Source organism: Ceratotherium simum, chromosome 33 (assembly GCF_057802395.1).
Source record: "Ceratotherium simum simum isolate JZ-2026a chromosome 33, ASM5780239v1, whole genome shotgun sequence".
NCBI classification, from domain to species: Eukaryota; Metazoa; Chordata; class Mammalia; order Perissodactyla; family Rhinocerotidae; genus Ceratotherium; species Ceratotherium simum.
Genome location: NC_141932.1, coordinates 28,602,741 through 28,628,196, shown reverse-complemented (window position 1 = coordinate 28,628,196; position 25,456 = coordinate 28,602,741). Strand labels below are relative to the sequence as shown.

The 25,456-nt window shown below is 61.9% G+C and overlaps 1 protein-coding gene across 9 annotated transcripts in view; it reads right to left on the bottom strand.

The window, feature by feature from the left end:
* Positions 1-1,733: 1,733 nt before the first annotated feature.
* The window catches only part of PEPD (peptidase D), a 118,045-nt gene continuing 94,322 nt past the window's right edge, over positions 1,734-25,456 (bottom strand). For 4 of the 9 annotated variants that reach the window (XM_087421831.1, XM_087421832.1, XM_087421830.1 and 1 more), the window contains 6 exons: positions 24,972-25,049; positions 14,817-14,965; positions 6,212-6,396; positions 2,636-2,827; positions 2,376-2,459; positions 1,734-2,127 (listed from right to left, as the gene is read on the bottom strand). In XM_087421831.1, the coding sequence (XP_087277957.1) occupies positions 1,990-2,127; positions 2,376-2,459; positions 2,636-2,827; positions 6,212-6,396; positions 14,817-14,965; positions 24,972-25,049 (826 nt within the window). In that variant the 3' untranslated portion in view covers positions 1,734-1,989. Of the gene's footprint in view, positions 2,128-2,375; positions 2,460-2,635; positions 2,828-6,211; positions 6,397-14,816; positions 14,966-24,971; positions 25,050-25,456 lie in introns of those variants that run through there. The other 5 variants (XM_087421835.1, XM_087421833.1, XM_014794740.2 and 2 more) reach the window with 3 other exon arrangements.

Genomic DNA, 25,456 nt, shown 5'->3' with positions numbered 1-25,456 from the left:
TTCCGTTCTACCTCCTCCATGTGTCTCTTGAACTTGTCTGCTTCATCTCCCCACCCCTTTATGCAGAGCTGTCATCCTCTCTGGCCTGGACTTGGTCTCCCTGGATCATGGCATGCTCTCCAGAACCTTCTCTCGTACCCATTGCACACAGGGTGAGACCCAGTCTCCTGGTGACGTGGCTCCATTTGAGCTTGCCAACTTCATTTCCCTCCAGTCTTTCTCTCACATGACTGCTTGGGCTGCAGGGCCGCCGTAGGACAGCTCCTTACGTCTGCAATGCCTCAACTCACTCTTGCTTTTCACTTTCCACCCTTGGTGTCTCGGCCCCCTGGCTTTCTAGGTCAGTCCTGTTACTTTCTTTCATGGCGCTTTTCAGTGTTTGACGACGTATTCGTGCATGTTCGTTTAAGGCAAAGTGTTACCTAGGAGGCTACAGGCTCTGAGAGCAGGGATCACATTTCTATACCACACTGGCACACAGGAGATGCTCAATTATTTACTGAATGAATACCTAGACCCTTCCAGGGTTTTGGAAGGGCTTTTAGCACATACAGCTTTCCGGAAGGGTCTCTAATGTATTTCTGAAGCCGTACAGATTTCTGCAGGAGTTGGAGGAGACAGGCATTGGCTACATCCTCTCAGACGTGGGGCAGAGTAGGTAGCTACTACCGGCCACCTGAGACGTGCACTTTCAGAGAGTGCCCTCTGACTTACTGACCTGGACTAGACAGAGTCATGTCTACGTTCCTGGTGTCCCTCTTGGACAAAGAGCCTTTAGTTATTGAGATTTCTCCATGTTCTTTTTTATCTACTTGCTTGATAATCAGAGAAAATGTTTATGTGAAATGGGCAGTTTCAGTATGCAGTGTCACGAATGACTTAGGGAATATATCTGTGCACCAGCAGAAAACCTAAAAATGCATGACAAATCTATGAAGCAAATAAGATAAATGGTGATTTGGAACTGAGACTGATAATGTGGCCACATCGCAAGCATTCTTTGTGTTATATAGGAAGAAATCAATTTGTACTAAACTCTTCAGTGACTTCTCAAAATGTCTCTAGCTTGGGCTGTAAAGTTTTCCTCCCCGTCATGGTGTCATCTCTGATGTCCTTGCTTCTCATTTGCCCTTCACCTTTGCTCAGAAACCTACTGGATGAGAGCAGTGTGAAGAGACAAACATGGGATGGTGAATGGAATTCTAGAAGCTGGCTCCAGGGGTGGGGGCAGTTCTGTGGGAGAACCGAGCAAGGAAAGGTAAGGACAGGTGTTCTGCCATTGGCCAGGACCAGACCCAGCAGGCCTTGGAGGGCTTTCCCGCCTCAGAGTGGAGTTTGGTCAGTGGGCTTATACTTAGGGGAGACAAATGGTCTTGGCGAACATGGAAGGAGGGAGAAAGCTCACTTTTGGCATGGTGCTGTCTTAGACGGCAGCATCTCAGATGGATGCAGGCTTTGCTAGCATGTCCCCATGAAAAGGAAATAAGGACAAAGAATCTCTGCAAGTCTCCACTTTTAAATGCGCCTTAAGTGCTGCGTAATGCTGCCCCTCAGAACTCTCGCTTGGAGGCAGTAACCGTATCAAAAAGGCCTCTTAACAGTGCAGAGGCTGCTGTAGGACGGTTCCACTGTGTGCCCGAGTGCCGGGACCTCTGCAGGTCCATTTCTGGGGCTAAGCGTGCAGTGCACATCTGCAAAGGGATAAAGGACAGAGAGGGAGCCGTGCACAAAGGCCCATTTTAGGAAATCTTTTATTGCAGATTCCATTCTGCATATTGATTTTTGAGAGAAAACACTGGAACTGTATCTTTCCTGAGCAGAAGAATACAAATGACAGCAAGACACATTTTAGTTGCTACTAAAGAACAGGATTATTTTCAATCAGCACGTTAAAAGCAGCGTAACAGATTAAGGGTGTGATCTTGCAGAAGCTTAATAAAAACGCTTGCGAGGCAGGCTGCCGGCCACACTGGGCACTCCCGCCTGGCTCTACTTTGGTCCAGAGAAGGGAGTAAAGGCCTTGTCATGGCCTGCCATGCATGCTTCGATTTCCTCCACCGTGCGGGGCACACAGGTCAGCAACTCCATGCCACTGTTGGTCACCACGACGTCCTCCTCGATGCGGACCTGGGTCAGGCCGACAGACACTCATTATTTCTGAACTGGCCTTATGTGCTGGATTAGAGGGTCAGACTGGAAAGCTCCAGGCTGAGCCCCTCCCCTGGGTGGGAGGAGTCCTTCTAATGAGGGGTCAATACAGCCCGTGACAGAAGGGGCTGGCCTCAAGGCCTCTGTGGGTGACTGCTGAGAGGAAGGCTCCTCCCATGGGGCCATCTGCTCGTGCCACCTGCCCACCCTGTCCTTGTCCCTTGCACCTTGCCAGGTGGATGGGAGCCCCTGGAGTGGGCAGGGGTTATGACGAATCCATGTCTCTTCTGTTGAGGGGTCAGGCACCTGTCCTGTCTCGTGACAGACCATGAGAAAAGACAGGCCAGGTCCTTCTCACATACGGAAATCAAAATTGTCCCTCCTCCCGCTAGGGCTCCTGTCCTGCGACAAAGAAGTGACAGGCAGCAGTGGGGTGCAGGGTGGTGGGCGTTCTACAAGCAAGGACTTGGGGCCCATGGGCACTCACCCCACCGAAACCACGGAAGCGCTGCAGGACCTCAGGGTTAAAGAAGCAGGCGCGGGCCGGGTCAGCCAGGGCCTCGTCCAGGAGGTGGTCGATGAAGTAGATGCCTGGCTCCACGGTGAGCACCATGCCTGGCTCCAGGTGCCGAGCGGTGCGCAGGCTCCGCAGGCCCGGCTCGTCGATGCGCTCCACGCCCTGTGGGGAGAGGAGAGGCGAGGAGGACCCCACTGACGGCTCCCAGGCTGGCACGGACCAAGGAGGGTGTCAACTCCAGCCCAGGGTCACTGCCTCAGCGGGAGGCAGATGGGCACAAAAAAACACACCGCGAAGCCCTCCTCTGCCACGCGGGCCTTCGCACGGGAGGGCTGGCTCCAGCCCCGGGGGGCCTCTCTGGAGCTGCAGGGGAGGCTTTGTGACCGTGGGGGGCCCCAGCCCACTCACCGTTGCTGTGCTGTGCCACAAGCTCTTTAGACGAGACCTTCTACTCTCTGCCCAGCCCCCCAGATTTTGAGTGTGCCTGCCGCTTGTTACCCTCAGAGCTGCCTGCAGAAGCCCTGTGGACACCCCTGTGCACCACCAGGGCAGGCTGCCCCTGCTGGCCCACGGGGCTGGCTGGGGGTCCGGCTGCCCTCACCCAGGCCTTTCCTGCCAGGTGGACGGCAGAAGCCAAACCTGGGAAGCCAAAAAAGCTCTTAAGGAGGCTGTGAGCCTCCCGGGCTGCGTCTTCTCTTCCAGGCAGCTTAAGTGGAAATTGGCCTCAGAAGTGCCGGGCCGGGCTCCCCCAGGCCAAGTCCCAGGTTTTCCATGTGGCCTTCCAGGAGGAGGGACAGGTGCTGTCATCAGGATGGGCGTGCCAGCACCAGCTCCGGGGCATATGCGCACAAATGCACGTGCACCCCGCACCCCGTGTGCATGGCCTGGGGGTGTGGCCAAGTGCTGTGTCCCGTGCCTTGCCCACCCTCTGGGCCCTCCAGCTGAGCCCTGGGGGGAACGGCTCCCAGCCCTGAGGAGGGTGAGTGGCAGCGGCAGCTGCTCCCTGCAGAGGCACTCCCCTCCCCTAGCGCACACCCGGCCCAGGCCTGTCCACTCACATGGACATAGCCGAGCTGCCTGGGCTGTGAGGGCAGCTGGTGCCTAGGACACTTGCAGAAATTTCCTTGCCTTCCCCAGGCCCCTGAGGCACCCATGTGGCCCCTGGCCAAGGCCTGTGAGCGAAGGGCAGCAAGCAAGCTTTCTGGGCTCGCCCTGCCCACTCGCGCCTCTTCCCTGGAAGCTCAGCTGTGGAGATGGAGCTGTCATTTCTGACTGTTTAGGGGCCAAGAACATCAGACTTCAATTAGCGGTTCATGTAAGGTAACCAGAAACAGGCTGGCTCAGCCTCCACGGCTGGGCACCGGCGGGAAGGCGGCGACCGCGACTCTGTCAGGGCGGGGACAGCGGGGCACACAGAGGACCCTGACCTGGTGTGAGCCAGACTGGGATGGAGGTGATGAGGGTCACCAGGGCACTGTTACCTCTGCTGGGTCATACTGTGGGCACAGACACCTGCCTGGTGTGGTACCCAGCTCCACAACACTTTGTGCCTGGAGGAGCTAGGCAGGAGGGCAGGGGACGCGTTAGGGCCTGGTCTGGAAGGACGGTCCCTGTGCTCAGGTGAGAGGTGCCTGTGGGCGAGGCAGGGGCCTGGCTCCTCCCAGAAGCCGCCTGTCAGAGCTGGAGTCCAGGTTTCTGCTCCCGGACATTCCCACTCCGGCCATCTGAAGTCTGTGCCTGGGCACCCCCTCCCTGTCCCTTACCTTCTACCCGCTAAGTGCCCATCCCCTTCTCTCCACTCCAAGGCTGTCAAAGCCAGGGCCCTGGTGGAGGCCCTGTTGTTCTCTGTTCCCCCTCCCACGCCAAGCTGCCCCACGGGCGTGTAGAGGGAGGGGTGGTGTGCTCAAGCTTGTTCAGAGACAGGCTGCCCTCCAGAAAATTGCAGGACCCCCACTCAAACCAGAGGGTGAGGGGAGAATGGGAGGGATCCCGGGGGCATGGGAGGACACGCCTGCCCCAGCCCGCTGACCATGACCCCTTCAGTGCATTAGCTCTCAGCAGTCTGCCCCATGGGCCCCCAAAATGGCAGAGCAGGGCTGGAGAAGGATGGGGCCTGAGAGCAGACCCCATGGAGGGGAGAGGCCGAGCCCCTAGCCCCTCTGGCCCAGGACTTCAGCCCTGCTGGGTCCATGCCGGCTCTGCCTGGGCAGAGAGCTGGACGTGGCCTCAACTTTTACTGGGCTCTCAGCAGAGGAGATCCAGATGTGTCTCTAGGCCTGAAATAAAACAAATGACTTTTATAGGAAAAGCCATATTTTTTCCACAATGTTTATCTGTCAGAAGAATAGACTCTGTGAGCACAAAGGGCTGCTTACTGGAAAAGATGAAAACAGTTTGCTGCCAATTTTCTCTGGTGGAAAAAAAGCGCTCTGGCACTAATGAATACCGACCCCAGTTAACAATGTCTGGAAGGGCCTGCTCTTGGCTCCCTGTGCACAGTGTGATGGAGAGAAATTAGGAAATTAAAACTGACTTTGTTTCTCTAAATTTAACTGTTTACACTTGAGGAAAAAATAATTGAATAATAATGCTTCTCTTGAGCAATTTTTTCCCCCCAAAAATCGTTCTTAGTGCTTTCAAAATACCCTGTAGCCAACAGGCCAAGCCTAGTCTTGGCTAAGTGGCTGGAGGGCCCCAGGGCGTGCACCGATTGCATAATCAGCCCCCTGCACCGTGGGCACCCGGCCCGGGGCAGGGCCCGGCTTACCCCCACCCACGGCCTGGAGAGGCTGCAGCCACCTGCCCAGCAGTGCCTCCCGAAGGCTGTGAGCACCCTCTGGGTGGTCCTTTCAAGGATCAGTCGGCAGGAGGGGGAAGGGAAAGCCTAGTCTGGAGGCGCCCACACGAGCCTCCTCCCCTGCCCAGGGTGCCTAGAGCGCTGGTGACAAGGCCACGGGGGCGTGCTGGCCACACCAGGGAGGCCCAGGGGCAGGCGTCTGCTGCTGGGCTTGTGAGGGGCACTGGGCTCAGCTAGTCCCAGGAGGGACCAGGGCCAGCCACCAGCTGGTGAAGCCTCATCACCCCCTCTGAAGAACACCCAAGGCAGGAAGACATGACAGGTGCAGTGCCAGCCCCATCACTAAGACCCAGCTTTGGGGCTCCCGCTGCCCTGCAGGGACCCCACGCATTGCACACTGACCATCTACCACCCTTCAGGGCAGGCACTACAGGCAGCGCACAGCCCAGGGCTCACCGTGCAGAGCACACCCATCTCGCGCCAGGTCCCGGAGAGGCGGCCACCAGAGGAGGCAGCTCACGGAAACACCCCTGCCTTCACCAGGGTCCTTAGGGTGGGGACACCATGGCAGCAGCCTGGGCCAGGACCAACCAATGGGTGAAGGGCAGGAGGGGCAGCGGGCCTTGCCAGCACTCCGTCCCTCCTTGTGCTGCCCGTCCCACGACACCCAGCCCCTCCCTGCCCTGGGCAGGGCCAGGCCCTGCAGCAGCCCGCGGGCAGGCCACTTGCGCTGCCTAGTCCACTCTGACCTCGGGGTAGCCTCCCACGTCGTGCACGTCAATGCCCAGGAAGTGGCCGAGCCCGTGAGGCATGAATACGGCTCCTAGGTGGGCCTGGACCATGGCGTCGACGCAGCCGCTCAGGACGCCGATGCGGACCAGCTCCTCCAGGTGGATGCGGTCGGCCAGGCGGTGCATGTCCGGCCACCAGACACCTGCGGCTCAGGAGGAGGCTGCAATGAGCTGTGGAGACTGACAGCCTGGCCGGGGTCCCCCAGAGCAAGGTTCAGGAACACATGAAGCCCTCTCATTGGCTGAGGTGGGAGGGCCTGAGAGGTGAGGGGCAGGGGTGGTGTGGCCTGGGGCGGCCCTCCATGCAGGACTTCCCCAGCCACTGCTCTGGACCCTGAGACCCTTCCCCTCTCTCTCTCCATTGTGCCCTCGGGTAGGCTCTTGTCACCCATGGCCAGGGCCCCAGCCCAGGTCTACTCCCCAGCCCACGCTGTGTCCACGCTCGGCCAGTGTGCTTCTGGGGCCAAGGGAGCCCAGCAAGGCCCCTGGGCATCAGGAAGAGAGAGCGTATGTCCCCAACAGCAGATGTGGGGCGGCCTCAGTGAGCCCCAGACCAAGGCTCGGGCCCCAACGCTGCCTCAGAGCCCCAGGCTGTGGGGCCAGGGGGAAGCCTGGGGCTGTGGAAGGGACGCATCCCTGCGCACCCCAGAATGGGGCTGAACCACGCTCAGAGCAGCTGTGGGGAGCAAAGGTTTCTGGGGTGAAGGTGCGGCTGGCACAGCCTTATGGGCTGGCTGGCAGGGTCTGCGGCCCCGCCTGTTCCCGTCTCCATGGCAGCCTAGCCGGCCAAGCCCAGGCTGCTCATCACACTCATCTTTGCCCCATGTTTCTGGGGCAAAGGTCATCGTGGATAGCATCCCCAGGCACTGAGTTTTCGGGTGCACAGGCTTTCTGGGGCTCAGGGGCTCGGCCCTGTCTGGCCTCCTGGGAGGCCCTGGGGGGCAGCCTATGGCTATGGCACAGCCGCCCTCATGAGTCTTGGTCTTCACCAGGGCAGGCCCACCCTGCCCACTGGGCTCCGTGGAGTCCCCACCTTCAGCCTCGCCCAAGGGCCCTGGGCGCTCAGCCTAAGCACCAGACAAGGACCAGGCCAGCGAAGTTCCCTGCCCCAACCCATGAGGGCCGAGTCTGGGGCAGGCCACGTGCTGGCCGAGGCCTGCAGCTCCAGGACACGCAGGGCCAGGTGGACAGGGTGGAGGCCTGCATCCCTGTGCAGTGCTCTGGCCAGAGCGGGTGGCCAGCACTGGTCCCTGCGGCCCCCTCCACGTGGGGAGCAACCTGGCTCTCAAGGGGCCTCCCCGCCATGCCCTGCTCTACATATCCCCCAGCTTGGACGATCGCTGCCGCAGGATGGGAGCACTGGAGGGATTCTGCACTGCGAGGGGCCTCTCTGGACCCTGTGCTGGTGAGGGCTGGGCCACCGGGGTCTGGGCTCAGGGCTCTGAACCTTTGTGACTGGCAGAGGGCAAACGATGGGCTCAGGGGGTAGAGAGAGACGAGAGCCCACTCTGGGCCATTGCCTCCCAGACACTCTCGCTGGGCACCAGTCCCCCACGTGGGGGCCCCTTCCCCACCAGACAAAGGCCCCACAGTTGGGGTCTTGGGCTGGCTGGAGGCACGGGGCTGATCCAACCTCCTCAGGATCTAGGCCCTGAGCAAGTGGTGAGGCTGCACCCTGGCCAGTTCACAGGGCAGTGGCCAGACCATGGACCAAGGTGCAGGGAGGCCAAGGGTGAAGGACGCCCAGACCTGTCCCAAGAGACAGAGGGCCTCCTTAGAGTCCAGCTCCGTCCTGCCTGCCTCGGTCCACGAGGCGCTGAGGTAGGGGTGGCGTCCTGGGGTCCAGAGTCTGGCTGTGACCACGACAGCATGAAGGGAGAGCCCAAGCCTCAAGGGTGGACGGCTTTTCTCTGATGTCTAGCATCCTGAAATGGAGATCTGGGTCCAAACCCTGCTCAGCTGCTCACCTGCTGTGTGACCTGGGTAAACCCTGACCTCTGTGAGCCTCAGATGCCTTCTCTGTCCAACAGGGCCACCACGCTGGCCCTAGAAAGCTGGCCGCAGAGGCTCTGTAATCTACCAGTGGAACGGGTCAGTATCCCCCCCAAGTCTGTCATTAGCCACTATTCATCCATCACTGTCAGGCCAGCCAGACCCTGGGTTCAACTCTTCATGTCCACTGTGTTCCTGGGGCACAAGTCAAGCCTGCCTCAGCCTCCGGCCCCCCGTTTCCTCTAAGACCCACCACCCCACCTCGCCCTCCCCAGACCAGGCCCCTCTGTTCCAGACGCACACCGAAGACTCTCTGCATCACTCTGCTGACTGCAGAGTGGTGGGCCTGCGACTCCTCCCCCCAGGGGCTCAGTATAAATCGGCTCCCCCTGGAGAGACCTTCCCTACCGCTCTCCCCGCTGTCATGACTATTTCTCTCCATGCACCTTTCTCCTTGTACCTTGTCTCCTAGACGGGTCTGCCTACTTGCTGCTTGTGTCTCCCCATCCGAGGAGCTGCTGCCTCCCCTGGGCACCCCGGGGCCTGGCACAGCGAGTGCTCCCTCGTTCCTAGGCTCTGCTCCTGCCCAGAGGCTCCCCTAAAAGAACCCCCCAAGCAGCTCTGTAAACTGGGCTCCCATCAGACGGCCTGGCCCCAGGGGCTGAGGAAGGGTGTCCTATGTGGTGGCTGACGCCGCAACCCCAGTGCAACCCCATTTCTCTCGGGCAGGGCCTTTTCCGGTTGCCAAAACAGAGCCCCAGGAAGCAGCCTGACTCCAAACCGGGCTAACTTCCACAGTGGGGCCGCGGGCCCGGCCCGGCCTCGGCCTCGGGTGGGAGTCAGGTATAAATCATGCTCCGTGCTGGCAGCTCGGCTCCTCTTCTGTCCTCACGGCCCCTTGTGGGGGCCGGACGCGCGGGCCCAGGCGGTCCCCGCGGCGCCTCGAGTCTTGCTCGCCTGCACGCCCTCGGGGAAGGCCTTGCACACAGCCCTCTTGGCCGGGAGTGGGAGTTTCTGCCTGTGTGTGGTTAGGGTTGTGACAGTGATTAAACCTCCAGCAACTTGGCCCCAGCGTCTGGCCCGGATGGTGGTTACGACACCCACAGGCAGGGCAGAGGCCCCTGAAGTGTGTGGAGGTTACTGCCCTTGGGCTAGGCTGCGGGGCGGGCACACGCCAGAGGGCCCCCCACCCGCCCAGGCCCAGCCCACGGTGGGGGCAGCCCATGGCCTGACTCCCGGGCTGCCCTCCCCCCACAGCCCCGGCACCTCGGAGCCCACACGACCCAGCCAGAAGGCACTGCTCGTACTGGGGACGCACAGAGGGGATCACACTGCAGAAACAGGGCGTCACCTGCCCTGCCTCCCTCCCGCCTCCAGCGAGCACCGAATCTTGTCCCCTCTTCCCCGAAACATCTCCTGAACCTTGACCCTTCGTGGGTCCCCACCTCTCATGGACTCCTGCTCAGGTTCCTCCCCAGCCCTTGCAATGCCTCCTTCTGTACAGCATCCTGCAGGTCGAATACCAAGACCGGCTCTTTAGAACACAGGTCAGACTGGGCCAGGCCCTGTGCTGAGGACAAAGCCTCGAGATCCTCGCCTGGCTCTCCTCTGCAGCCTCATCCCTCACCCACTCCCAGGCCAACGGCCCTGAGTGCTGGCACTCCCCTGTGCCTTCCATCTGCTGTTCCCTGAGTTGGGACCACCCCTCCAAGGCCTCACCTTCCCAGACTCACCCCATTCCTCCCATGGGTCTATGTTGGGGCTTTCTCCAGGAAGCCCTCCCTGACTGCCCCTTTCTGTACTGCCAGAGCACAGCACACCACTGGCACAGCCCCGGCTGGACACAGCCTCTGAGCCCTGAGACGGCAGGCCTGTGCCCTGAGCAGGAACCCCAGCCTTCCCCACGGCACGGGCCTGGAATTGGGGGTGACCTCGACCCTGCTCCTCCGTGCACTCCGACCCCAGGGAGGCAGAGGAGCCTCTGGGTCTGCACCCCACCACCTGCCCACGGGCTCAGAGGGCCAAAGCCCGGGGCGCTCAGGCCCCAGCATGTGTGCAGAGCACCCCCAGGTCACCGGCTGATCGTCTGTGCCCACCTGGTCCCCCTCGGGCCACACATCTCCTGATGGGCCAGGAGCCACTGGGCCTGCTGCTTGGGCCAGCTCCTCGGAGCCAAAGCGGCATCCATCACAGCCTGGGGCTTCCTGCCCGGAGTGAGACAGCCCTGGGGTCTCCGAGGCCCTGAGCCGAGCCAGGAAGGCAGCAGAGGGCCCCTCAAGCTACATCCGCACAGCCACTTCCAGACAAAGAGCTCACTTCATCCGAAGACAACGGCCCTCGGGGGAAGATGTGTGCGCCAGGCCCTGGGGGTGCAGGAGGGAGGCTCAGGGCTGGGGTCCCAGGGCAGGCACACAGGCTGCAGGGAGCTGCCTAGCAGGGCGAGCTGGCGCAGGGCTGAGGGCCTCCAGCCCACACCACTGCAGACCCCTGTCTGCTGCCAAGACCTCTGGGGACCCACTAACCCTGCGGAAGGCCAGGGGGCCGCGTGGCCTGGGCTGCAGGCGCCGCGACGCTGAGCGGAGCGCAGCTGCCTTGCGCAGTCTCCGCGTGGTCCCACCCCCCCACCCCCACCCCCGCCTCGACACCCTGGCAGAGAGCCCTGAGGGTGTAAAGGAGGCCAGGGAGGGCGGGAACTCGCCCACCATCCCATGGCCAGCATGGGGGCCTCTCAGGCCAGCGGGGTGACATGGGCCCTCACCAAGGACAGTCTTCCCTCTTCTGGCTCCTGCCCCAGAGGGCGTCTGCGGTCTGGGTGGCCCTGCACCTCTGTCTGCTGGACCCCTGTGTTCGCATCGCCTCTAGGGAGAGGCCTGAGGGAAGTCCAGTCCCTGACCAGGAGGGAGCCAGAGCCGGCATGGCATCCCCAGCACAAGCCACAGGGGCCACGTGGTGGGCCACGTGAGCCAGCACAGCTCCTGGTGCCCTTCTCCCACCGGGTCACCTGGCGGCTCTAACAGCATCTTCTCCTGCTGTCTTGTCCACTCTGGGGACAGAGGCACCTCCCACCACCCAGAGCCCCTCTTTCTGACTTCATAGTGGCGACCCCCGCAGTGGCCGGGATCCTGACACCAGGGGCAGAGGCGGGAGCCACACGGGCTGTGCACGGAATGTCAGAGGGGTCCTCCACATAGACTGAGACCACTGCTTTTACAGACCATGAGGAGCGGGGCCCCTAGAACCGAACTGCAGTCTGCGCCACCTATGTGGGGGCCTGGTGGGGAGGGGGCCCAGAAGGGTGGGGCCCTGCAGCACTGGGGGGAGACCAGGGTGGGCAGTTGAGCAAGGAGGGGAAGGGAGATGCTTTGGGTGCTGGGAAATGGGAGGGTTTAAGGGGCCAGGGTGCTTACAGGTGACCTCAGTGCTCCATGGTGGCTGGAGGGACCAGTCCGCAAAATGGCCCTGTGCAGCAGCCAGCTCAGACGCTCGTCTCTGGGGCCGCCCCTGCCGGGCTCACCCCAGCCCTCCCCACAGCGTTTCCTCCCCTCATGAGGGCCGGGGGCCCATCGGCACACTCGCTGGTGCCCATGGAGACAGGGTGGTCTGCACGGGGTGGGCCGCCTGCCCTGACTCAGAAGCTACGGAGAGCTTCGATGCCACCCAGCCATGGCGTCCAGGCCGCTTCCCTGGGGCCGGCACGGGGGGCATTCTCCCAGGTGCCATGGCTGCCTGGCCTGGCCCTGCCCACCCTCCTGCGGCCCCTGTGAGTGACCTCAGCCCTCCTTCCCTAGCTGTCTCTGAGTGACCATGAGGACACTACCCCTCTGACCCCAGGACCGGGGGACAGGGCCTGCCTTCCTCAACCCCTGGGCCGCACTCCAGGATCCCGTGTACTCCGACCACCCCTCTCTGCTCTGCTCTGGGCATCTTGCTGTGACCCGGCTGTCTTTATTTACTCTTCCCTGCACGGTCGCAGGAAGCAGCCGTGCAGTCTCAGTGGGAGTTTGTCTTGGCCCAGGAGCTGAACCCACAAACCAGGGGTATTTCCGCCAGGACAGGGCATGGGGCTGACCCGGCTGCGGCCTCCTCGCTGCTGGGGGTAGGCGACCTGCCCCCATCTGAGGGCAGTTCTGTGGAGTCAGGCTCGGCCCTCGGGAACTGTCGGCGTGTCACAATCTCGAAGTATGGGCGGTAGAGGTGGGGGGTACCGTGGGGAATGTGCTCCATCCCCCACACAAGGGAACCTCGAGGCCCCAGTGCAGGCCCGGCCTGTGCCCCACTGTGGGCTGGGAGGAACACCCCATACAGTCTGCAAAGATCAGCTCAGCTGAGCCCGGTCTAGCTGGGCCTGAGGCCTTGTGCCTGCCCCAAGAGTGGTGTAGCCAGGCTGCCCCATGGGACGGGGGGGACAGGGCGAGTGCCGGGATGTGGGGCCCTGGGGACTTGCCTGTGGGCCTGGCCACTTTCTGGGCAGAAGTGGGGTGGTTTTGTTGGCCGACTGATCTGGCCAGGACACCAGCTGGGGAGATGCCACCCACCCAGGTCCTGCCCGACCCCAGCAGGCTTTCCTTGGGGTGGGTGGGCAGGTGGGGCTGGCCAGGGCTTGAAGCCTGGAGCTCAGAGGTGAGAAAGAGTCCCGGGGAGCCACTGTCCTTCCAAAGCTCCATCTGCCCAACATCCCCCAACCTTCCCTCCTCACCGCTGGCCACGCCCGGGCCTCCCTCTGCCTGCTCCGTCGTCCCCAGTGTGGAGTGCAGCAGACAGCCCTCCGGCCCCCTCTATGGTGGCCCAGTGGCAAGCTTGGCTCCAAGCAGGCCCTCTCCCCCCTCTTGCAGGGACCCACCACGGGGCATGGGTACACAGGGGTCACGGAGCCCAGGGTGGGCTCCCAGCCCCTCCCAGCCCTCACAGGCAGTGGAGCTCGGCTCCCACCGGTTCTGCAACGGGAAGTGGGGAGCACCGGCCCCTTCCATCTGGGGCCTGGACCTCCTAGACATCTATTTCACAACTGTCCACACACGGGCGAGGAGTCCACCGAAGGGAAAGGTGACATGGTTTGCTCAACCTACACGACACTGCCCGCCCGGGCGCAGCTGCAGAGTGGCACAAGGGTGGGAGCGGGAGGGGGAGAGCCAGCGGAGGGCCCTCCTCGGGCGAACACAACCCCCTTTGCCAGCCAAAGCCGTTTGCAGCCTCTGAAATACCCATCATCTAAATGACCAACATTATTCAAAACTGAGCAAAACCTCGTCTCCCTGGGGGAAGAAAGGGTGTAAGGAGAGGAGGGGCAGGCACAGCCTGCTGGGGTGACCGCTTCACCAGGCCACCAGGCCGGGTCTCACAGCGCACAGGTCAGAAGGGATAAAGGCTCCTGTGAGCGCTCTCCCTCCTCCCACGCCTGCAGCCCGTCGTCCAGCTCCCTCCTTGCACCTCCCCCTGTGCGCAGGCATCCCCGTTCTCACTGCCCCCTTTTCTTCTACATAAAGGGGCCGCTGGCCACCCCATCCTGCACTGCTCTGTCCGCAGCAACAAGCTGTCCTGGAGGTTTCCCGTACTAACGCTTCGAGGAGGCTGCTGCTGTTTAACAAGAAGCACAGGACGCTGTTTCCTTCCACAGCTGATAAACCAGGCAGATCCCACCAACACCGTCACGCCATTGGGAGCTCCACTTTCAGGCTGTCCTTCCTTTTGGGGCATATCTGAGTTCCCCGGCCTGGGACTCATCCGGTCACCAAGCTCTGTTCCCGCTGGACAGCTGAGGGTGCTGGGCTGGGGCTCTCAGGGCTGGACAGGGGGCCACCCGGAAAGCCCTGCTCACAGTTTGCCTCCTCTGAAAGCGACAGCTGCTGACGACCCCTCAAAAACAGCCCCTGGCCGGCAGCCATGGCTGCAACTCATCCCAGCAACTGGCTGGGGGGCCGCAGGGGCCTGAGCCACCAGGTCCCGGGCCCACAGGAGGCCACCTCCTGGGGCTTTGACAATTTGGGAGCTTGGGATCTTTTTTTTTCCTTTTTCAAATAAAGACTCCACGGAGGGCTGTAAATCTGATGCCACAGTCTCCCTGATTTCAGTCTGAACTCAAAGTCCCAACTTCAAGGCTGTCACACCAGGTCCTCAAATGACCCCAAGGCCTCCACTCACCATTCCCCAAACCCTGGAGAGATACTCGGCCCTGCCAAACCTAGCTGCAGCCACCAGCCCGGAACAGGAGGGAGCTCCACGGCCACCAGACGCCCAGGTCCCGAGCTGGCGAGCCCTCCTCGGAGTGGACTCTGCTTCGGGACACAGCAAGGGACACGCTGACATCCCAGTGGCCAGTGTGGGCAGGGGGATGTGCAGGTGGAGCAGGTCAGAGAGGACGCAGGGTGATTCCCAGCTCTGTCCCCGCTTGGTGGTCAGTCCCGTTTCCTAAGAGTGACCCTGGGGACCCGACACCATCCAGGGTCTTACTGGCCAAGCGTGTGAGGGAGACAAAGATTCAGGTCACAGAGGGCAGGACCCGCTTCTCAGAGGCGCCCTGCCACCTCGCATCCCGCGCCTGGCGGCCCTCCCCGCGGGCCCCCCCCGCCCGCACCTGGCTTCATGGCGCTCATGACAGCGCGGCAGCTGCACAGCACCGCCTCGTAGATGGCCTTCTGGTCTGCGGTGAACTTGCCGTTGGCGGGGAAGGAGCACGTGATGTCAGAAGAGAAGCAGTAGTACTCGCTGCCCATGTCGAACAGGCTGTGGGGAGAGGAAAGCATGAGGCCAGTGGGGCACTCGGGGACACAGCCCCCAACTCCCCCCGCCTGCTCGGGGCTCACGGGTGGCCTGCTCAGCCCTGGACATGGCAGGGTGCTGAGCCCGAGCCTTCTTGTGACCAGTGACCAGAGCAGGCAGCACTTTGGGGCCCCCCATCCAGTGTCTCCTCACGGTGCTCGAGCAGCAAAGGAACCTCAGGCCCTCCCGGGAGACCTCTGACCCCAGAGCAGGGAAGGCTGGGGGGAGTGGGGCTGACCCTGCACACATCCCCTGCCCTCCACAGCCTCCACTGACCCGGCCTCTGAAGGCCCGGCTGTGGGTCCTCACCGAGAACGAGGAGGGGAGGAGATGTCCCCCGCCCCCGTCTGCCCCCTGGCCTCCACGTGAGCCCCTCCAGGGCTGCCCTGCGCCCAGCACGGGGCCCGGCTGCAGCCCGCAAGGCGATGCTCACGGGAGCTGCACAGGGGACAGACAAACCCCCCGGACAGGGAACCAGGGCTGAGCCACACCACCCGCCTCTCGCAAGCCCCAGTGTCAGAGTGAAAACCCAGCCGACGGCTCTGCTCCGGCTCTGGGGTCCCCTTGGCCAGAGGGAAGCACCCCTCTCCCTGCTGGGGTGGGACAGACGTGCTCTGCCAGGGCCTGAGGGCAGGGCGGGGAGCAGGCAGAGGACAGCCTCACGTCCAGCGGGGCTTTCCCCAGGCCAGCCAGCTGCACACCCCCTCGGGGGCCGCCTGGTGCCCCAGCATCCCCAGGCGGCAGAGCAGGGAGCAGCACGCACAGACGCAGGGAGTGGAGAGTGGTGACAGAGGCAGCCTGGAGCCAGGAGCCATGAGCCCACAGAGGCAGGAGAGTGCTGGGACAGACGGGCAGGCCTGCTGAGTCAGGAGAACGGCCCCGCCGAGCCTGCCCTCTGGACACTCCGTGACAGGGCCCCGGGGCAGCGGGGCAGGAGGAGTGGGCGGGCTGTGCTCCCACACCCCTGCTGCTTGACCGTGCCCTCGGGGCCCTCGCTCATCGCGGCAGGAAAGCATCCCACCCCACGCGCCCTCCACAGTGGGATGAGACAGGATGTGTAAGGGGCTGCTGGCTCCCACTGGGTCTCCCACGCCACAGGGACTCCGAATGAGAGAGTGGGGTGCACACACCGAGCACCCCAGCAGGCTGCTCGCCAACAGGCACAGAGCAGGAACCCCCCAGCACCCAGCCCCGTCACGGGGTCATGGCCAAGCCACGGCGCTCATGGTGACAAAACTGGCTGAGGGACGTGGGTCCAGCCCCAGGCTGCTGCTGCGTCTTCAGGGCCAGGGGACCACAGAGCCAGGTGGAGCTGAGGCGGCGGAGGCTGCCCTCTGATGGTGCCAGCTCCCCGTGGGGCGCAGTCTACAGCTGCAAATCTGAGCCGGGGCAGAGCCACGCCTTCCACACAAGGGCTTCTCATCCAAACCCCAACTCTAATGGTAACCACAGCCACTCAACAAACATTCCAGAAGCTGCTGTGCACCTGCCTTTGGGGGCCCCTATCCCGCACAACGGAGCGGGGGACCCTGGCCCTACGAGTGGAGCAAGGAGTCAGGCCACTATCCTGACAGGCAGCACCAGCTACTCCATAGAAACAGATTTTTAAAGGAAAAATTCGAATGCTCAGGATCGCTGGATGCCTTACTGGCATCCAAAGTCCTGAGCCGGGTGCTCTGTAATCTCTTGTCTTTTTCCGATTGCAAAACACCATCAACAGAGTCGACAGTGCAGAAGGCCCCAGATAACAACTCAGGTGACTCTCCCCCAAGGGCTGGGGAACTTCACCGTGGGTCAAAGTCATAGACTCTGGGGGACCTGTCCGGGGTGGGCCGATGGGAGGGCCCTGGGTCTCACTTGAGGTGACCTGCCCCAGCCCAGTGTGGGAGCCGGGACGACGAAACAGAGCAGACGCACCCAGGCTTCTGCTCCCCAGGAGGCTCCAGATGCAACAGGGTGTGGGGCCGACAGCTGCCTGCAGTTTACCCCTGCCGGGTCATAGTCCCGCAGAGCTATCGGGAGGGCGAGGCACATCTTAGCCCTAAACTGCTGGGAAACTGAGGCTCTGAACACTGGTCCAGCAAAGACCGGAGTCGGGGGGTCAGCAGCTCAGAGCCTGGCTCTGGCACTCAGCCTTCAGGGCCTCAGTTTTTCCACCTTTAAAGTGGGGACGCCACCACTGGTGCAGGCAGGCGTGGGCAGCAGAGCTGCACGGTTCCACGGCCCAGTCTCACGCAGGGAGCAGAGCTGTTCATTTGGGCTCCTCAGAGGCAACGAAGGAAAACGGTTTGTGGTTTGTTGATTCAGAACATCCAGGAATGGCCTGAGCAGACAGGACAGAGCCAGGAGCGTGGGGGACACAGATTCCTGGGGCCACCACATCAGAGGGCGAGCTGCAGCAGCCCTGGGCAGGAAGATCTATGGGACTGTGCTGATCTCAAAGAAAAACAGAAATGGCACTATTTAAAAAACCAGGAAGCCCACAGGAGCACACGCAGCGCTGGAGTCCTCTAGAGCAGCGACAACAAGACTCTCCCCCAGGGCAGACGAGACTCCTGACCAAGTCCTCGAAACTTTCCTCAGAAACACGGAAAGAACGGGGGAGGCTGGGCGCCTGGAGTTCCTCGGCCAGCCTGGCTTCATCACTCAGATTCTAGAAGACTTCAGCTGTATTTTGCGTTTTAAAGTCATCCGCTTTCTGGAGAAGGAAGTGTACACCCAGCCGGCCAGCTCCATCCTGCCCGGCGACTCTCGGGCACGGGGCTGACGGCTATTTTCGTGTTCTCAGTTCCCTATCTTTCTGCTTTTTTTTTTTTAAATGCCCCTCCAAGTTCCTATACACATAAGTTATTCAGATTTAAGCCATTCTGGAATCCAGGGATGAAAGCCATCTCTTTTATAAATCACTTCCCTCCAACTCCTCTGTGTCCACTTCATCTCTGAATGCAAACTGACAACGGAGAATTCGGTCACACTTTGGCTCCGCCGAGAACGCAGCAGCTCTCCTCCCCGGCTGCCTGGGGACACCAGCAGGGACCCCGCCATCCTTGGCCGAGAGAGTGCGCGTGATAATCTAAGACATGTGGGAGCTATTCCACATCTCCAAGCAGTACGCTGGCGTCTGGTTCCTCACATGTGCTCATCTGCTTCTATTTCTGGCTGGGATGGGAGGTTCTGTCTTCCGTTGGCTCCTCATGGGCAGCTTCATGCCCGGGCTACCTGCCACCACCGGCCCACCGAGACCCTCCTCAGGACCCCCTCAACTCCCTCGGCCCCACCGCAGGGACCAGCCAGCCCACAGGCAGAAGGCCTAGGAGATGGCTGGGCCAGCGATATAAGGCTGGGGAAGAGCTTTGAGGACACGCTGCAGAGTCTACACAAGGGCCACCATGCACTTGGTCGGTAGCTTCGCGTTCATCGCCCGAGCTGTGGCCTAGCTCTCAGCTACCTCTCACCCAACACCGACGCTGTGCATGCCCACACAGGCCTATGCACGAGAGCAGGAGCATTTCAGACCCCAACCTGAAGCCGCCCAGGCTGGGGATCTCTGAACAGCAGGAAATTCCTGCTTCCCTGCAGACCTCAGCATGCAATAGAGAGGAAGGTGTACCGGTCACTCGCCTGTTCCTGTGCCACAGTGGGCAGCCTTTCCAGACGAGGCACGTGGGCTGCCCGCCTGCTCCCAGCCAGACCTGTGGAGTGCCAAGCTCCAGGTGTGACCAGCAGGTCAAAGGCCATCACTCGGAACCCTGGAGGCTCCCTCAGCACCCCAGGCTGACTCACCAAGCAGACCTCTGGGCATACGCACTCCCCACCCCAGCCCCAGAGCCAGCAATCCCCGTGCACACGGCGACAAGAGCTGGGGGCCTCTTGCGCGTCCAGAAAGAACTGCTGTCACCACTCTATGGACGATGTGGGGAGAAGCAGAGCACCAGTGTGGGGCCAAGTCCCCAGGAAGGACACTACCCAGTACCTGGCCCAATATGTGGGTGGGACATGGCAGCTGCCCATCCACGGCTTGCTGCCACCACAGCATAGTGGGGCAAGGGCTGGGCCTCAGGGCCTGGCCTCCGCGGGGGAGGGAGTGAGTCGGCGTCACGCGCAGAGCACATGCTTCATTTCACTTTTTTGGTAAGCAGTGTCCCATGATGTCTGCGAGCACCCAGGCTGTCTGGACTGGCGCTTTTCAAACTGCGGGTTGTGAAGTCAACTGAGGGGGTGCGGGTAGGAGGCGTAAATGAATTAAACAGAACAGACGGAAAGCACGTGGGAAGGGTGTTGGGTCATCATCTGGGTGTACCTGCGCCCATGGTCCTGCGTTACAACATGAAGGGTGCTTCTGACTGGACAGAATGGTGAAGGCCATGGCCACTGGTCTGGAAAGACAGCTGGCTGGGGCCTGTGCCCTCTTGAGTGTGTTTTCTTGCCCTGAGGACTGGGTATGTCCTTAAGACCATCAGATCCTCAGGACCGCTGGCTGGTGACAAGCCAGTGTTCCTCTCAGGAAACAGCAAGGGGAGGGGTCCGGGCTGGGCCCGGCATCAGGGAACAGGCCCTTGAGGTGACACTCGTGCTCTAAAGCTGACAGAGGCATCAGGACAAGTGGGGCGTGAAGCCCCCTGCCCCGGCCCCTCTGCCAGCTGGGGAGAGCCCCCAGGTTGCCCCTCTGTGAGGCCACAGTCTGCAGATGCTGGCAGACATGCGACCAAGTGGCCACCAGGAGCCGCAGAATCGTCGCATCCCGGCCTGCAGTATGCCAAGGGGGCTGCAGGGGCCCCGGGTGAGCAGCAGGCACCCCACAGCCTGCAGGGGCAGGGACGGAACGTCTGTGATGCAGACGCAGGCTGCTCCCCAAGGCACAGTGGCTCAGGATGGAGAGGGCAACCTTCCTTCCCAAGTAGTTTAAACCAACATCTAGTCCACGTCAAACCTGAGGAATCCACAAGGAACTAACCAGAGAGGGTAGGAAGGAGTTGGCTGGTAAAGGTGCTGGGGCAGGAGAAAGGTGCCCAGGTGGGGAAGAGCCTGCCCCAGTCGCGAGCCCTCACAGGCCTGTGTCGTCTGTGGGAAGACAGGACGGGGCACCTCGGGGGCAGCGTGTGGAGAAGGGCTCTGATGCCACTCAGCACAGAGGTGTGACAAAACAGCAGGAGCGGCAGCCTTATTTCTCTGGGCAAAGAGAAGTCAGGCTTCGGCCAACTGTGGCCCCACCTCTGCCGGTCAGCAGAGGAAGGCCTTCAAGCAAGTGACTTCAGGCTGACCAACATCAGGGCAAAGAGACAAAAGGGGCCCCAGTCCCACGACAGGGCAGGAGAGGGGAGATGACAGTGGCTGGCTGCTGAGCGTGGGGCTGGGACAGGCCTCTCCCCACTAACCGGGCTGGCTGTGCCCTTCCCATGCCCCAGGGAGGACACAGAAGACCACTGCCCAGCTGGGAAGAGGCCCGGCCCACACGTCCTGAGACAACGCTGCCCTCTTCTGGCCAGTGCTGGAAGGTTCAGCTCGCCCTCCACCAGCCACATCCTGCCTGCAGCTAGGCAACCCAGGCCTGGGCATCCTTAGTCTGATGTTCCAGAAGGTTCTGAGAGGGGCCACAGGGCACCCTACTCTAGGAACCACTCCCCCCGCCACCTGATCAGATGGTGGGAGAGGGAGGAGGCGGTAGGTGAGGAGGGGTGTCCCAGCTGTTTTCAAAATCAGAGCCCACTGGAAGCATACCCTGGACCTTCCCTGCCTCTGCACCCGGGAGCGAGCCTGCCCTGCAGGCCCAGGAGAGGCAAGGAGAGCTGTGAGGCTGGCCTCAGACCTGGAGTCCAGCAAAGAATGGGCCCAACTCTGGGGGCATAGCTTCCCAGTGGACTTAAACATGGGCGATGGCGCTCCCTGGTGGCCCAGGGGCAGCGCACCAGCCTCTGGGGACTCGTGCTCCCAAAGCCCAGGGTGGTTGTGGGAGGAGAGGGCTCGGCTGGGGGGGTGATCAGGGAGGTAAGTCCCGGCACATCTGTGCTCACAACCACGTGGTCTGGGCCGGTGTGGTAGGGAGGGGTCCTGTGGGGCTCCCCCTGGACGGGCCTCCAATGACCTTAGACACTGTTCGTTGGGTGAGCACGCGAAGCGCACTAATTAGCAAGGGCACCACACTTCTGCAACCCCGTTTTAGAAGGTCTGCCTTCTTGCCTTAAAAATGAAAACAAAAAGCAGCTAATGGCTTCTCTAGGACAGTGACCTGGTGATGGGGTGCATGGGAACCCCAAGGGACACAGTGGGAAAGGGCTCTGAGAGGCAACAGCAAAGCCCCAAGGGGCCCCACAGGAGACTGGTGGCTCTGAGCCAGCAGAGGGGGAGGGCCCCAGGGATCTGAAGCCACACCGAAGTCTGGTTCTTCACCCCGGGACCCGTGCAGAGCGAGTGGGAGTGTCCAGCCTGAGAGAAACGGGAAGGGGCCCGAGGAGCTGGTGTGGTGTGAGGAGTGGCCCTCGAAATGCTCTTCTCAGCCCCGGGGGGTAAGTCTGATGTGGAGTGAGAACCAGCCTGTCTCACTCACAGGCCCCAATTACACGGCGATGACCGAGGCTGACAGTGGCACAGCCCCGCTCCCGGGAAGCTCCTGGTATTGGAAGGACACAGGCGTGGAGGTGGGCCTGGCCAGCCTCACACTCCACCTGGCACACACCCAGAGGCAGACAGTTTTGGGGCTGAAAACACAGAAGAGGCAGGCCACGTGACTCGGGAGCCCCCTGTGGATAAACCAGGCCCGCTCTCGCTCTGCTGGCGGCTCTCACCTCCAGTCTCTGTCATGGAACCAGCTGCCGGAAGCTGGGCCTTGGGGCCCGGAGCACAGGTCGGGGGTGGTGGGGCGGGGGTCCTGCCTGCTGGCTCGGGCAATGGCCACTACACTGCAGCTCTTCCCTACCAACGGCCATGCTGTGCCAGGCTCCACGCTCAGCACCTGGCACTTACTGTCGCTGAACCCTCCCAGGGTGAGAGGCTGTATTACCCACAGTGACTGACGGAGAAACAGAGGCTCGGGGACTTGAACTGGGGACCCTCTGTGCTCATTACACAGCCCCGTCCCCTCAGGCTCCCTATGTGTGGTGGGGCACGTCTGGGACTGTGGGGAGAGGGATGCAAAAGGCACCCACTCCCCACCTTCTCCAGTACTGACTGCCCTGGACCAGCTCCGGCCCCCAAACAGCCCCATCACTAAATGTGAAAATATCTCTGGGGCATTTTCACCTGACATCAAGGGACAGAGACCCAGAGTGTACCACTCTGACGGGCGCCTAGAAAACAGTCCCTGCTCTGGGACACACACGGCTTCAGGAAGAATTCTGCAGTATGCTCCTATTTTGGTTTCATACCTTACAATAAAGTATCATGGTTTTATGCTGGGATAACAGAGTGATTTATTATTTACCGAACTCAGCAGGCGCTTGGCAGATCAATTTCAATAAAACAATGGATTATAAACGCCGCCAGCAATCTGGCAGTAGCAGTAATCAACAAAACATGTTGTTCTAAATGCTGCATAATAAATTGACTATAATAAACTCATAATTATTCTACTGGCTACATTTCAAAGTTAGCACTAGAAGAATAAAATCCTCCATTTGGGCTCGGCATTAACATCCGCAGGGTCCTTGGATCAGTTGTCTGAAGCTGCAACTGGAGATGCAGGTGCGGCGCCGCCAGGAGGCCGCGGCCACAGCCGCTGGGCGTGTGGGCGCCTGAGGCCCGCTGCGCCCAGTCAGCCGTGCCCGCCGGTCAGGGGTCACCCCAGGAACACAGCGGGGACCGGCCTCTCGCGGGGCGAGGACGCTCTTTGGGGCAGATAAAGAGGAGAGTGGAGAAGCTGCCACTTCCTCTGGGGTGTGCCGAGCTCAGAGGAGAAACACTCATGGCCATATGGCCCCCGTGGCAGGGCCTTCTAGCTGGCCACAGCTGCCCCTGGAAAGCAGGGACCCGCTGGTGTGGCTGGGTCTCCGCCTCTGCCTGGGCACTGGGTTCCCATGTCCTGTCCCCCTGGCCCAGCCCGAATGGGCCAGAGTCAAGGGGCATTAGGAAAGGTTACAGGAGTCCAGAGTCCCTGAAGAGGCCACGTGGACTCTCCTTGGGGCCACCAGTGGCTCTAACACGGCCCAGAGAGCAGGGCCCTCCCCTCTCTTTCCTTAGGCTCCAGCTGAGCCAAGTCTGAGGCAGCCAGGCCCCACCCCAGATCCCTCAGCTCTGCACCTGGACCTGGTACCCTCCCGGGTCCCAGTGACCTCGCCCGCACATGGTGAGGGGAAGATGAGACACCCACCTTGTGGGGTCAGGGGGAGAAAATCCACGTAAACAGACGGCCCTGTGCCAGGCACAGGGGAGTGCTCTGTCAAGGTGGCTGCATGCCCTTGGCCCCCAGGCCAGGAAGGATGTTAGACACTCTGGGAGGGTCACAGTAAGCGGCAGTGCTGCTGGCCCGCCTCTGTGGCCACTGCAGGCATGCCCCTCTGCATGCTCCCATCCCTGCCCAGGCCCCCGGGGAGAGGGCACCTCAGCCAGCACTTGTGTCCCTGACACATCCCTTCTGCCGCCATGTGCAGTCCTGAGAGGCGTGTGCTCTCTCCACTCCCAGACGAGTACACTGAGGCTGAGAGAGGCAACTAAGCCGCTTGGTGTCCTCCCAGAAGGCTGGGCTGGGCTCCTGCCAGCTACCGGCCCCGGGTGAGTGGACAGACTGCAGCCGGTCCTCGTGCTTGGGGTGCCCTGTGGCAGGGGACCCTGGGGTTGGGTGGGTTCCAAAACACTTGGCAGCGACGGCTCAGAACACGGCATCGCTCAGCTCACACCCCCCGTGGATGCAGGCCAGTGACCCTGGGTGCAGGCGCTCCTCACACGCTGCTGCGGGGCTAGGTTACACCCGCGGGATGCCAGGTCCTGGCTGTGTGCAGGCATCACTGGAACTCCAGCTCGGGGACTGACCCCAGCAGGGCACATGGGCGACCCGAGAGGAAGCCGACACTGCCCAGAAGCAGGTGGGAGCCTTGCTCAGGTGCCTCGGCAACAGGAGGGAAAGGCACCAAAGAGCCGGGGGACAGTGAGCACACCACACACCCCACCCTGTCTGGGGGTCCACGACCACAGCAGATGTCTGGAGGCCAAGTCAGGGCGGCCCTGTGGGCTCTCGGTAGCCCTGCGGCAGCCTGCACTGGCCCCACCTGAGGTCCGGGTGGTGGAGAGGACAGGTGAGGAGGGGCTGGTCCAGGTCAGTGACACATACAGAGCCTTCCCAAGGAGCGGAGCTGTGGCCCAGCAAGGCAGGGCCTGTGCCTAGTGTGAGCCCTACACACCGGGCTCCGTGAGCAGGGTCCCTTCAACAGAGGCAAGTCCATGGAGGGTCAGAAGCACAGGTCTTGCCCACGTCTGCTCCATCACGGCTCCCTGAGGAGCTGGGAGCACATGAAACCGTTCTCAGAAAAGCCCAGCATACAGCCTTGGGGGTCAAGCCCCACCCCGACCCCCTGAACTAACAGTCGCTTATGGCAAGGGTCCTGCGGCTGAGGCTAGCAGGTTTCAGAGAGTGAGAGGCCCCCCGAGGCCTTCCCCACTCTAGACTGGGTGCCCGGCCCCTGCACTGAGACCGAGCTGTGGGCGTGATGGGCGCTGAGTGCAGAAGACACCCTGGGCAGGGGCTGGGGGACAAGCCTCCCGTCCCATGGCCCCATAAGGACACCCCTCAACCCCACAGAACAAGGTCCTCCGCCCCCTCTCTCAGTGCTTCCATAGCCCCGGAGAGGAGGCACTGGGAAGGCTGGCAGCCTTGGCAGAGAAGTCTGGACCCAGAGCAGGACGGGGGTCGCACTGTGGTCAGCCCTCTTAGGATGGGACCAAGAGGCCCCGGTCAGTCCCTCTTGAGGTTGAGCCCCACCGTGACCCCACTGTTCACACACACGGCCGGGGCAGGAGCAGCTCGGGGGCTGGCCTCACTCACCACATGTCTCCGTCCTGGATGGTCCGGTCATTGGGGGCCCCGGCGTGTCCGTAGTGCAGCACGGCCGAGTTCTCACCACTGCAGAGAGTCAGGGGGAGGTCAACGGCTCATCCTCATCCAGCAGGCCCCAGGGGCTGGCGTCCCAATCCCCCTCCCACAGGCAGTACCATCCGCCCTGCCACAGAGGTCCCGGGGCAGCTGGACCAGGCCTGCAGCTGGAGGCGGGGGCAGGGAGCATGGTGGCCCTGGCACCCCGCGGCCACACAGCTGGTGGGCAGCCTCTCGGCTCCCAGAGGCACGGCCTACAGAGCTTCCCTGGCTGAGTGCTACTCAGGCAGGTGCCCTCGGGGCTGGGGATGTGGGCAGGAGGTGCAAAGAACAGAAATAGGGAGCAAGGGAGTCCGAGGAAGCCCTCCTGTCCTGGCAGCTAAAGGAGAGGAGAGGCCTACTGGGAAGGGCCTGGGCTGTGGCAGGGACCACCGTGC